Source organism: Terrapene carolina, unplaced genomic scaffold (assembly GCF_002925995.2).
Source record: "Terrapene carolina triunguis isolate 2854851 unplaced genomic scaffold, T_m_triunguis-2.0 Scaffold23, whole genome shotgun sequence".
In the NCBI taxonomy this organism is placed as follows: Eukaryota; Metazoa; Chordata; order Testudines; family Emydidae; genus Terrapene; species Terrapene triunguis.
The window spans coordinates 29553062-29567521 of NW_020664374.1; the positions used below are offsets into that span (position 1 = coordinate 29553062).

Genomic DNA, 14460 nt, shown 5'->3' on the forward strand with positions numbered 1-14460 from the left:
GCAATTTTTGACATAGCTTGCAGTACAGTACTGGGAACATTCACTGAACATGGCTGAGTGGGGGCGGGTATCCTTTTCCATTTTAAACAAGGTTATAGTTTCTCTGAAGGAAAGAGTCTGTATTGCATCATGGCACCTTCATTTATATAACTGTAATGATTCAGACTTTATTATACCTTTTTCAAGAACATTAGGTATCTTCACTACTATCATACACCTACCAGCAGATTATAACATTGCCAGAGCAATTGCTTCACTTTTGTTCCCAAAACAACCTATTCCACTGTAGCTGATAACTTGAGCATTGTGATAGGAGGCTTTTCAAGTGTCTTGAGGAATCATCACCACTGACAGCCATCTAAAAGCTGGAACAACTGTCCATCTCAGATGTACTGCTCTTGGAAGTAAGCTCTTTTTAAAAAAAAAAATCAATAAGGGCCAAGGTCATCTTTTTATTTTGGGGATCTTACAATGACAAATTTGTTATGTATGTTAACTATCCACTTATCTGCCAGTGTACTGAGTACACTTACTAGACATGCAATAAAAAAGCAAATTCAAAAGGGAAAAAAGCAATCTCACTTATTGATGTAAATTGTAAGCCTCATACTTTTGCTTCAAGCTTTTCCCAATAGTTTTAAATTATTTTACATTAAATTATTCATAGGGAAACCATATAGTTGAACATCACCTTCTTGCACTGTATTAGGGACTAATACACCTCTACCTCGATATAACGCTGTCCTCGGGAGCCAAAAAATCTTACCGCGTTATAGGTGAAACCGTGTTATATTGAACTTGCTTTGATCCACCGGAGTGCGCAGCTCTGCCCCCCCGGAGCACTGCTTTACTGCGTTATATCCAAATTCGTGTTATATCGGGTCGCGTTATATCGAGGTAGCGGTGTATGTGTTTTAATACTATACTGTTATGCAATTGTAATAAACACAGAAATTAATTATTTTAAAATCAGATTACTACTGATAATTTTCTGCGGGACTTATAAGGCGACATTACTATATGCGTACCATTATGAAAAATGTTGCTGTAGATGAAAAAAATCATTGTCAAAGTTCATTTCCTTTATCAGATTAGAAAGTATATTAGAAGTGGGCTATTGACTGTTTACATAACAAAAGCAAAAGGAACACAAACAGTGCAAATTGAGGGAAATAATACAGCTTTTTAAAACAGCCTCGTCTTAGTAAAAATATTTGGTCACAGTTCCATCATTATTCTGTAATGTAAATGCCTTAGTGGTGTATCATGCAAATTTCCCCCCTATACATTCTAATGCACACAAGCATTTTAGGGCCAAACCCTGGAGAAATCCTAACTCATGGAACAAGCCCACACATGCTTATCCTTCAGGGTCAGCAGCCTACCCCATGGTTGTAGAATGCCTCTACTTCCACTATCACACCTTCAGGACAGCACTTGTGTACTGCATCACTTGCATACAGGGACACTGGAGGTAATGGATGGTGACTGATGTCACAAGATCCACCCGCTTCACACTGCTCCTCTTGCCCAAACCCATCCTGTCTGATGTATTTCTCTTCTGAGCATGAATCCAATCCTCAAAACCTGGATATATGCTTTATCTTTGAGAGCATTACCTTGTCTGACTTGTAAGCCTAAAGCCAATCACTGATTCTTTGTTTAAGCCGGCTGCTTCAATATTGATGACATCGTCTACTTCTGGCTCAGTGGCAAGTAACAGTATTGGAAACTTCCAGACACCACCTGTAGTGCACCGTACCACCAATGTTGCTGAATTCCTTCAAAATTAAGTTAAAAATATCATTACAAGGAAGGCATAATGAAATATAAGGTCAATAAATCCTTGTCCAAAGTGCAAAGTAAGTCTGTGTTTCTGCAAAATTGCAGTGTATCATAATGAAAATACAGTTGGCTCTAAATTGGAATGTAAATTTTTTACGCTGTATACCATATTATCAGTCTTACTTTGGAATGGAATGTCAGCTAACCAGCTCATCTTGTTTGCTGTACGTTAGTTTTACTAAGAAATGGCCTAATGCAGAGGCAAAACAATTGGTGCGGCTGTGAGGCCTGATTCTTTTATTTACACGGTGTGACTCCATATACTGCAATGGAGTTACTCCAGATTTACACTGGTGTGGCAAGAATATGGGCCCCAATCCACAGAGGGACTATAAGCGCTGAGTCACAACACTGAGTGTTACAATGCTTAACTTTTGGGTGCCTAGCCAGCCAGTGGAATCCACAAACCCTGAGCTAGGCACCTAGGCTCCCTACAGTGGCTAGCGACAACAGTGAAATTGGTGCAGTCCCATCAGGGCCTACAAGATTATGGGGACCCAACCAGATGAAGCACAGCATTTCACCTGGAACACAGGTTCACAATGGCATTCATTCACATTTGGCGTTTGTGCCCCTCCGTCAGATGGAAGTGTGACTGGGCTAAATTTGAGTGAGTGACATTGCAAGTTGGCCCATGAGGTTGCAGCATAACTCAGGTTTGGCCCGCCCACCCTGCCTTCATGATAGGCACCAGGTTGCAACGCCACTCATTGCTCTAATTTGGTCTGTGCCGTGTGAATATGGGAAAAGGTGATGGAGCAAACGGAGCTGCTGGACGGCTGAGATCGAGAGGAACCGCCCTAATCCAGGAGCAGAACGCTGAGTTGGCAGAATGGGGGTGTTAAGTGGCCAGGAAAGTCCTGGGGCAGGGGGTGAGGGGCTGGGTGTGAGCTGTTGGTGGGCTTTGGGGTGAGTAGGGAATGTTGAGGTCTATGGACTCTGAGGGGTTGGGGCAAGTGGGGGATGTGGAGGGGTGAGTTGTGGGGACTGTGGGTGGAATAGGCTATGTTAGCGAGTGTTGGGGTCAGGATTCTGGGGTGAGTGGGGGATGTTTGGGGCTGTGGCCAGTGGGGCTGAGCTGTTGGGAGCTGTGGTGAGTGGGATGTATGTCAGGGCTGCTGGTATGCATGTGGGGGCTGTCAGGATAAGAGGGGCTGGTAGAAGGTTGTTGGGGTATATGTGGGAAGGGAGGGGCATTCCAGGGGTATCCGTGGGGTGGGGCATGTGTGGGGTGATGCTTTGCTGAGCAGCCTCTGATCAGAATTAATCTCTTTTCTCTGTTAGAATCTGTTTCTCCTAATTAGGCTATTTACTGGTGCACTCTAGCTCCTAAACAACATTTTGACAATAGAGAACCATTGTCAATCTGGTCTGATCAGCCAGTAAAATTGGGTTTATGGAGTTGCCCAAAAGTAGCTGGAGCATACCAGTAAATCTTTCCTCATATGTGGAAGGATCGAACCAAATCCAAATAGAATGAGAGAGAGAGAGAGAGTGTGTGTGTGTGTGTGTGTGTGTGTGTGTTAGTTAGCAGTATTTAGGAGATGTTACAGATATTAGTGAGGGCTGGCTCTTTATCTAGGACAGGTAACATTCCTATGATATGAAAGCAGACATACCATAAGTGCCTGACTTAGATAGTTGTGTAACGTGGACTAGATACCATGATCTATGAAAAGTGCTGAGGATGTAGTTGTTTCAATAGTGTTGTGGATTTTTTTTTTTAATTGCATGGCTGTATGGATCCTTGTGTTTGGTGTCTGTGACACAGAGCCCACATTTCATACATTCATAGAGTCTAAGGCCAGATCAGCCAGTCTGACCTCCTGTGTAACACAGGGCACAGAACTTCCCCAAAATAAATCCTAGATCATATCTCTTAGAAAAACATCCTATCTGATTTTCCAAAGTGGGCTGTATATTTGTGACAACACTTGTTTGCATTTGGTGCCCAGCCTTGTGATTTGTGAATGCAAAGCAAATTCTGTTTGTACTCAAATTGCAAGTTTTCCCATGGGCAAAATTATGGGTTGAGATATAAAGATCTGGGGCTTGATTCCCCATTGCATTGCTCCTCTTTTACAGCAGTGTAACTTCATTAATTTAATTTCAGTAGAGTTGCACCAGCTTCAAACTGGAGTAACAGTGATGACTCAAGCCCTGGGGCTTTTTGACTAACTACACCTGTGCTTTGATATGCCTTGCTACTTAAAGTTTGACATATAAAAGCTGTTGCCCATGTTTTATGTTGATATAATGTGTGTATTTATTACTAATTTGTGTAGTCTCATAATTGCTGTTGAGCAAATTTTCACTTAGATAACAGTTATTGGTAAAATGTTAGGGTTTGAATATGGGGGCTCTATCTTATGGTGATATCACACACAAGATTGATTTTTGGAGACCAGACTAGCAGTTCGTTCCGCAGAAATTGAATCAGCAAGAAAAGTTGATACATCAAAAACAGTTGCTATATTTGCAAACCAAAGGGTGGGAAAACAATGATTTTGGTTAAATTTTGTATAAATCCATAAATGGATTTTTTTTTTTTGGTGTGTACATAGCTTGCATATTGTGTTCCTGTATTTATGGATAAGACGGATATGTTCTGTTTTTCCAAGATGGTAAATGTAAGCAACATTTTAGATTTTGGTGCAAAAATAGGCTAGGGACCCCTTCCTGATGCCAGAGTCCTCTGGAGCTTTGTTACGTCACTGTCGCCTATACAGTGCATGGGCACAGATAGGTGCCTAAGAATGGGATCCACAAAAGCCAGCACACCAATTGGGGAGCAACCTAAGCTAGCCAATAGCAGATGCTGAGGAGAGGGGTGTGTATTTTGCCCTGTCCTTCTCAGGGATTTAGGTCCCTTCTTCCAGCCCAGACTTAGGCATCTATCTCCACTTTGTTTCCACAGCCGGGAATCCTCTCCCTGGAATCAGGCACCTAAGCTGTTCTTGCCAGGGCGACAACATTGCACACCTAACGACCGACCAGTGGGGGGAGATGGAGGGAAAGAGGAAATCTCCCTTATTATCGGTAGTGCAGCAATTAAGGTATTTGCCCAGGATATGGGAGACCCCCGTTTGAATTCCTCCCTCTGCCTGAGGAGATGTGATTTAAACCTGGGTTTCTCACCTCTCAGGTAAATGCCTGAACTACTGGATTATGGGAGATTCTGATGTGATTCTCCTATTGAAGCTGTTCCACTATTTATAAATAAGTACATATGCTTTGATCCGGAGAGTGACTCCATAGTCCAGTACTTAGGGCTCTCACCTGAGAGGTGGGAAACCCATGTTCAAAATCCCTTCTCCTCAGGCAGAGTGGGGAATTGAACTTGAGTCTCCCACATCCCAAGTGAATTCCCTAACATCTGGGCTAAAGGTTACAAGGGAGTCGGTCCCCTCCTCTCCCCCACTTAACTGTTTTGTGTGGCATTAGGCATGCTTTAAGAACACCTAGCAGATTGGGCCCCACAGGCAAGGTTTTGAGGCTCTCATGGCACCTACAATTTTGAATTTAGGCCCCCTAACTCCCAATTTAGCATCCCAAATTCTTTTGTAGATCTGGGCCATGGTTCACAGTGTGTTAAACTAATTTATTAGAACCAAATATTTGAGATTTGACTTGTGCTTCTGAAGAAACTAGGGATGTAATAGGTTTAACAGTGTGAGGTGGGTATCTTGTGCCTTGCTTTGCCGTACCTTGTCAGATGATTCAATAAATGCTATGGACACTGAGCTGATACAGAAAAGGACAGTTACCTGTTTCGTAACTGGCGTCCTTCAAGACGTGTTGCTCCTGTCTATTCCACAGTAGGTGTGCGTGCTCGCCACGTGCACCGGTGCCAGAAGTTTTTCCCTTAGCAGTACCCGTAGGAGGGGAGCACTGCTGCGACCCCTGGACTGACGCCTCTATATCGCACTATAAGGGGAGCTGCGCGCTCCCCCCACCCTCAGTTCCTTCTTGCCTGACAACTCCGACAGAGGGGAAGGAGGGCGGGATGTGGAATAGACAGGTAACTGTCCTTTCTTCTTCGAGTGATTGCTCCTGTGTATTCCACAGTAGGTGACTCCAAGCTATATCTGATGGAAGTGGGTAGGAGTTTAAAGGTTATCGGGACGGAGTACCACCCTATCAAACCCGGCGTCATCCCTTGCTTGGGAGACGATCGCATAGTGCGAGGAAAAAGTGTGGACAGATGACCATGTGGCAGCCCTACATATGTCCTGGATAGAGACGTGGGCTATATAGGCGGCCGACGAGGCTTGAGCTTGCGTGGAATGTGCCTTCACTATAGGCGGTGGGGGAACCCCAGTCAAGTCGTAACACGTGCGTATACACGAGGTGATCCAGCGGGAAATGCGCTGGGTGGAAACCGGTTGCCCCCTCAATCGCTCGGCCGACGCAACGAATAGTTGCGAGGACTTCCTGAACTGTCTGGTTCGGTCCAGGTAAAAGGCCAGCACTCTATGTACGTCTAGCGTGTGTAGGCAGCGTTCCTCATTGGAGGAATGGGGCTTAGGACAGAGTACCGGTAGGAAAATGTCCTGATCCATATGGAAGGCGGAGACCACCTTCGGGAGAAAAGCGGGGTGTGGGCAAAGCTGAACCTTATCTTTGTGGAAAACCGTATACGGGGTTCCGAGGTCAAGGCCCTAAGCTCCGAGACGCGACGGGCTGAGGTGATAGCCACCAAGAAAGCCACTTTCCATGACAAGTGAGACCAGGAACATATGGCCAAGGGTTCAAAGGGAGGACTCATGAGGCGGGATAACACTAGGTTCAGATCCCATTGCGGGACCAGGGCCCTGGCATACGGGAAAGCACGATCTAGGCCCTTTAAAAAGCGGGAGGTCATGTGATGGGAGAACACCCATTGACCTTGCACCGGGGGGTGGAAGGCCGAAATGGCCGCTAAATGAACCCTGACAGAGGCAGGAGCTAGCCCTTGGGTCCTAAGGGACAGTAGGTAATCGAGAATAAGCTGGAGGGATGCGGATGACGGGGAGGCGCCCCGCTCCCTCGCCAACCTGGAGAACCTAGACCATTTGGCAAGGTACGTCCGCTGTGTGGACGGCTTTCTGATCTCCAGCAGAATTCGTCTTACATTCTCCGAACACCTTCCCTCCTCCTCGTTTAACCATTGAGCAGCCATGCTGTCAGGTGGAGCGTGGCCAGGTTGGGGTGGAGAAGGCATCCCCTGTCCTGGGAGAGGAGGTCGGGATGAAGCGGCAGCCTCCGCAGGGGGGCCGCTAAAAGTTGCAGAAGGGTCCCGTACCAATGTTGACAGGCCTAATCCGGGGCTATGAGGATAACCCTCGACCTGTCTGCCTTTATTTTTTGCAGAACCTTGCCTATCAGGGGGAAGGGTGGAAAGGCATAGAACAGTTGGCCTGACCATCGGAGGAGGAACGCGTCCGAGATCGCTCCCCTTTTTGCCCCTGCCCTGGAGCAGAACTAGGGGCAGCGTCTGTTTTGAGCTGTAGCGAAGAGGTCGACCCGGGGAGCTCCCCACCCTCGGAAGAGCTGATGGGTGACCTCCCAGTAGAGTGACCACTCGTATTGGTGGGAAAACACCCTGCTGAGGTGATCAGCACGGACATTGCGTGCGCCAGGTAGGCGGAAGGCCCGTAGGGAGATATCGTGGGCTATACAAAACTCCCAGAGGTCCAGAGCTTCCTGGCACAGGGCCGAGGAGTGCTTGCCCCCCTGCCTGTTGATGTAATACATCGTGGACGTGTTGTCCGTGAGGACTCTGACCGCCTTCCCGCGAAGGTGCAGACTGAACGCTATGCACGCCAGGCGCACTGCCCTGAGCTCCCTGACGTTTATGTGCAGAGACAATTCCAAGGTCGACCACCTGCCTTGGGTTTGAATGTTCCTTATATGGGCTCCCTAGCCCAGGCCCGAGGCATCCGACACCAGGTCTAGTGAGGGAGGGGTTTCCCGGAAGGGGATCCCGTTTACCATATTGCTCGGGAGGGACCATCATTGCAGCGCGGCCACCACGTTGGGTGGCATCGTGACTACCTTGTCCAGGCTGTCCCTGGACTGGGAATACTGGGAGGCCAACCAGAGTTGGAGGGCTTCATTCTGAGCCTGGCATGTCGCACCATGGACCTGCATGCTGCCATGTGACCCAGGAGTTGAAGGCACACCCTTGCCGTCATCATGGGGAAGGTCATGACCAAGGCTACGAGACTTTTGAGTGTCTCGAATCTGTCCTGGAGAAGAGAGGCTGTGGCCTCTACTGAGTCTAGCAGAGCCCCTATGAAATGTATGCGCTGGGCTGGTACCAACGTGGACCTGGCCTCGTTCACCACAAGGCCCAGACAGCAGGAATTGCATCTGGGTCTGCACCTGGGACTGGGAGCTGCCCTTGAGGAGCCAATCGTCCAGGTAAGGGAAAATTTGCAGCCCGTTCCTCTGGAGGTGGGCTGCCACCACTGCCATGCATTTGGTAAAAACCCTGGGGGCCGTGGAAAGGCCGAAGGGGAGGACCGCAAACTGGTAATGGTCCCGCCCTACCAGGAAGCTTCGCCTGTGGCCCTCGAAAATATGGATGTGGAAATATGCATCCTGGAGGTCCAGGGACGCAAACCAATCCCCCGGTTCTAAGGAAGGGATGATGGAGGTTAGGGACACCATGCGGAACTTGTAGCGGACCATAAACCTGTTGAGGTTCCGCAGGTCGAGGATGGGCCGGAGCCCACCTTTTACCTTTGGGATCAGGAAGTACTGGGAGTAAAATCCCTTCCCCTGAAATTCCACTAGTACCCTCTCCACCGCACCTAGGTTGAGAAGGCGCGCCACCTCTTGGTTTAGGAGAGCGGCACATTCCTGGTCCCCGAGGTCCTCCTGGGGCGGGGGGTAGTGGAGGGGTGGTGAGGTGAACTGCAACGTGTAGCCCCTGGAAATCATGCTGAGGACCCACTGGTCCAACGTTATATGGGACCACTGCACTCGGAATGCAGATAAACGGTTGCAGAACACAAACTTTATTAACTGGGGGGCATCTGTGGCAACAGGCCCAGTGGCCCCCCGCAAAGAGTCAAAACTGCCTCTTCCCCTGCCTCTTGCCCTTTGAGGGGCCTGGTCGCGGGGCTGAGCGGGACTGACGCTGAGACCTGCATCTCTGCTCCCTCGGTCACTTAGGAGGGGGTTCATATCTACCCCTAGCGGGGGGAGTGGAGGTCTGCAGCCTAGGTTTGTCCTTCGCTGGCGGGACATATAGGCCCAGAGTTTGCAGGGTAGTGCGGGAGTCTTTCATCCCATGCAGGCGAACATCGGTTTGGTCCGCAAACAGTGCTTTCCTGTCGAAGGGAAGGTCTTGCATCAGAGACTGAGACTCTGCAGAGAGACCAGACAGGAGAAGCCATGACGCCCTTCGCATGGATATGGCTGACGCCATAGAACGGGCTGCCGCGTCCACCACATCCGATGCGGCTTGGAGGGCTGCTTTCGCCGCTGCTGCCCCTTCCTCCACCAGAGCCTTGAACTCTTTCTTGTCCCGCTCTGGGAGAAGAGGCTCGAACTTCGGTAGAGACCCCCACAAGTTAAAATCATAGCGGCTCAACAGGGCTTGGTGATTTGCCACCCGAAGTTGAAAGCTCGCAGAGGAATAAACTTTCCTGCCAAAAGAATCAAGTCTCTTGGCATCTTTGTCCTTGGGGGTGGGTGCAGGCTGGCCGTGGCGTTTCCAATGCTTGACTGACTCCACCACCAGGGAGTTAGGTGCCGGGTGGGAGTACAGGTACTCATGTCCCTTAGCAGAAACAAAGTACTTTCTCTCCGCTTTCTTGGAGATGGGCACCAAGGAAGCTGGGGTCTGCCACAGGGCAGTCGATATGTTGGCCAGACCTTGGTGAAGGGGTAAGGCCACACGGCCCGGTGCCGAGGAAGACCGAACATTGAAAAGGGTGTCCGACGGCTCTCCATCTCCTCAGCTTGGAGTTGGAGATTCGAGGCTACTCTTTTGAGGAGCTCCTGGTGAGCCTTAAAGTCCTCTTGTACAACGGACAGAGGTGCCGGCAAAGGGGCCGGTCCGGCTACCAGGGCGTCGGGGGGTGCCGCTGGTTCGACCCCCAAGACCGAGTCCGGACCCAGTGCCGCCGGTTCGGTGCCCGTCAACTTTTGACTCTGTCGAGGGGGGGATGCCGAATGGGTCTGAGATGCCCCGGTTACCGAGCGCGGTCTCACCTGGGCAGGCAAGTGCGGCCACGGTGCCCATTGACACCATTGGCCCTGCCACGGTGCCCCTTGCCACTGACTGGCTTGGGTGCCGAGTGGTGCAGGCTGCTCTCGGGGCCCGGTGTGGCTCGGGGACGGGCGGCTGGGTGCCGAGGCCGAGGTTGCTGTTGACCGCACGGTGCCGTAGGAGCGACGGGAGCGTCTACAGTTGTGCCAGTGCCGGCCTCGAGAACTGGACCTCGACAACGATGAGGAGCAGTACTCGACTGAAATGCTGCTCTCATAGTCGTCCCAGCGATTGTAGCTTCGACACTTCGGTGCCGATAACGCCTGAGGAGAGCTCCGTCTGTGGCAGGGGTCAGCAACGTTTGGCACACGGCTCGCAAGGGTAAGCACCCTTGCGGGCCAATGGGGGCGGCGGGAAGCCGCGGCCAGCACATCCCTTGCCCGGGGCGGCGAACTGCGGCCAATGGGGGCCGTGATCGGCCGAACCTGCCACGTTACCAGGTAAATAAACTGGCCCGGCCCGCCAGGGTGCTTACCCTGACGAGCCGCGTGCCAAACGTTGCCGACCCCTGGTCTATGGTGTCTAGCAGAGCGGGCACTTGAGCATGAGCATCCATAACGATGGCATCGGGATCTGCTCCTGTAGCTCCTATCCGAAGAGGAGCGTCAACGCCCTTTGTCTCGGAGCGTGCGCTCCCGATGGGGAGTGGAGGACCTTCAAGACTCCTGCGCGGGTGAGTCAGCCAGTCTGATCGGAGTACAGGGCTGACGTGAGCTCTGGGAGGACCTCGTCCAACGAGGCGCACGGTCCTCGGAATGCGGGCTGTCCCTTGCCAGGGAGGGCTGGTGTGCTCCCTACGGCGGCTTCCCTCGGGACCGGGGGCCTGTCTCGGGCAGCGCACCTGGCACCAGAAGGGAGAGGATGTCACGCGTGGCCTGTGCAGCCTCCGGCATAGACAGCATTCTCACTGTGGGAGAGGCACACACGCACAGACGGGACCGGACTACTCCGCTCGGCACGAGTCAGAGGTCTTGGTCCCGAGGGGGATCGTGGGCTTCCCAACTCGGGTCCGGCCTCACCTCTGTCCTTGTGTTGGCGCCGCTGAGTCTTCCCTTGCTTCTTAGCGGATGAGCGGTGCCGACTGGTGGAGGGTGCCTCGCTCCTCACCGAGGATGAGGCACCTGGTGCCGAGTCCGATCGGCGCGCCGGTGCCGGGGCCAAAGCAGATTCCATTAGCAAGACCCGGAGCCGGGTATCTCTCTCACGTTTCGTTCAAGGCTTGAACGACCTACAGATCTTACAGCGATCGGTTATGTGAGTCTCACCCAAGCAGCAAAGACACTGAGTGTGCGGGTCGCTTCTTGGCATAGAACTGCGACAGGAGTCGCATGACTTGAAGCCTGGGGCACGGGGCATGCCCCACACCAGGCCACTAACTAAGGAAGTTATCCAACTATGGAGAAGATGAGTACTACTAAGGCTACTAGAAGGGCTACAGCAAGACTGGAGCACAAGGTTCCGACAACTTTCACTGGTGGCAAGAAGGGACTGAGGGTGTGGGGAGAGCGCAGCTCCCCTTATAGCGTGATATAGAGGCGCCACTCCAGGGGTTGCAGTGATCCCCTCCTACGGGTACTTGTAAGGGAAAAACTTCCGGCACCGGTGCACGTGGCGAGCATGCACACCGACGGTGGAATACACAGGAGCAATCACTCCAAGAAGAACTACTTTTACCCCCACCTTTCTACACACTGTTTTATGGGTCTTAGGTACAAACAGATGCTAGAGATAGAGGAACTTCTCAAATCTAAATGATATCAGTGAGAAGGTTAAGTGCATTTTATATAATAAATGAAAAGTGGCTGCTCCTCTGTTAAATTTCCTTGATCTCTGCTATATTTTGTTTATGGCTAGCCTAGCATGTGTCCTGAACTTATCAAACCATCTCTCCTGTTGACAAATAGGTTTTGATCAAATCATATTTTAAAATGAGATATGTATGAAAAGATACTGTTAGTGAGCTCAATCACTTATAGTCAAATTCAGTGGATGCCTCATTTGTGTATTCAAGGGCAAAGTTCAATATTCAAGTGCAGTTGAAGGTCATTTCTATTCATAAAGCCAAGGATAGGATTCTTATACCAGCTATCCAGTCCAAAGGCTTTTCCAGAGTACTGCACCCCACACTAGGTATGGCCACCAAGGAACAGGTAAATACCCATAGTTTCTTGGAATTCCCTTTATCACAGGGCTCCAGATTCACCCCGATTTAAAACAAATTAGGACTGTTAATTAATCGCAGTTAACTAACGTGATTAACTCAAAAAAATCAATTGCGATTAAAAAAATTAATTGCGATTAATAGCAGTTTTAATCACACTGTTAAACAATAATAGAATACCAATTGAAATTTATTAAATATTTGGGATGTTTTTCTTCATTTTCATATATATTGATTTCAATTACAACACAGAATACAAAGTGCACAATGTCACTTTCAGGTGACATTGTAAATAAGAAGTGGGCAGCATTATCTCCCACAAATGTAAACAAACTTGTTTGTCTGAGCAATTGGCTGAACAAGAAGTAGGACTGAGTGGACGTGTAGACTGTAAAGTTTTACATTGTTTTATTTTTGAATGCAGTTAGTTTTTGTACATAATTCTACATTTGTAAGTTCAACTTTCATGATAAAAAGATTGCACTACAGTACTTGTATTAGGTGAATTGAAAAATACGATTTCTTTTGTTTCTTTTTTACAGTGCAAATATTGTAATAAAAAATAAATATAAAGTGAGTGCAGTATACTTTGTATTCTGTGTGGTAATTGAAATCAATATATTTGAAAATATGGAAACATCCAAAAATATTTTAATAAATGGTATTCTATTATTAACAGCATGATTAATCGTGATTAATTTTTTTAATCGCTTGACAGACCTAAAACAAATGTTAAAAACCCATAGGGACACTTTTCCAAGAGAGGTGGTCTCTCCTGGCTTCTCTGGTTGCCATGAGACTTGGATTTTGATACTGCTATAAGTTGTTAGTTGATGTTGCTAGGGCTGTACCATTGCCAGTGCTCCACTCTACTTAGTACAGTGATACATGCATAACCAGAGTAACAACTTCACAGAACCTTCCCAATCCGTGTCTAAGATGAGCCACTGGCAGTTTTAATATCAGAGCATCACAATGGAGAAGGGCAAGTAAGCACACCCCAAATGTTTGTTGTTAGAGGAAAAACAGAGAGAGGCAGAGCAGAGAGAGGGACATATGGGCAGGAGTGGAAAGACAAAGGAATATATTGCGCCCACTACTTCCAGTAAGTCTCATAGCAGATATGGATGCTTTAGAGGTTCAGGAACAGAGACTTACCTCATTGGTTTGTTAGGTGCAAATACGATATTGAAGGTCAGTGTTATAATCCCGGACTCTGCATCCCGATCTTTTTGCACCAGATTTATAGCCACTGAAGACTCTAGCTGAGATTTAACTTTATTAGATTCATATTGAATTTCATACAGAAATTCATCTGTTGTAGAAAAACCTAAATGAAACAAGCACAGAAGATCAATTTGTGAATGTTCTAAATGCAAGCATTCTTCTTTCTAACAGGATTATAATTGTAAAGATGTGTTTTGGTATTGGGTATAACATATATCAATTAATAAACGGGTAAGTATCTAAAAGTGGAGACCTCTGCCTTCTGGTTGAACAGGGAATTTCACTACTTTCCATTGGTGGGGTGGTGAATCTCAGACAAAAAGAGAAAGGAAAAAAAGGAAAAATCAGTCAGGAGAAGCTTAATGCTTATACTTCTGCTCTGATGATCAATGCTTTGGTTACCACTTTTCACAGGCAAGAGAGGTATTTCTAATTAATGAGACAAAAGTAAGTTAGAAGAGCATGATGCTGTTTGCTGCTAATGCCACTAGGGTACTATCCAAATATCCCTCATTTGGAACATCATTGTCAGTGCTTGCTGCCAACCAGAGAAGCAGTTGCTGTACTGAAAATAGCAAAGCTGTCATTCGCAACCTGTCTTCTCTCAACCACTGTAGAATCTATTAAAAGGCCATGAAGCAATGTTGTAAGATTAACCATTTGAACATCTTGAAGCACCTATTACAACTGGTAAAAACACCAGCCTGTCCTTATGAGAATCCACTGTGTACCCTGGGCTCTATTAAGGGGGAAAATAATTGAATAAGGGGGAAGTATGTTGCTGATCCAGGTAAATTAGAAGTATTAAGGGCCATGTTTCTGGGCTATCCTAGCAAAAAAGATGTGAATTATATTGGGAGTGGATTTTTATTTGGCTTTCAGATCCAATATGAAGGAAAGAGAGACAAGTGCAGGCAAAGAATTTAAGATCCATATAGTTCAAAGAAAAATTCAGGAGGCAGTA

General features: G+C 48.2%; 1 protein-coding gene across 1 annotated transcript in view; it reads right to left on the reverse strand.

Annotated features, from left to right (window-relative positions):
* LOC113406192 (cilia- and flagella-associated protein 47-like) overlaps positions 1-14460 on the reverse strand; it is a 691445-nt gene that overhangs the window by 37831 nt on the left and 639154 nt on the right. Inside the window, exons 58-59 of the mRNA XM_029910955.1 lie at positions 13428-13599; positions 1620-1781 (exon numbers count right to left, since the gene is read on the reverse strand). Coding sequence (XP_029766815.1) covers positions 1620-1781; positions 13428-13599 — 334 coding nt within the window. The remainder of the gene's footprint in view (positions 1-1619; positions 1782-13427; positions 13600-14460) is intronic.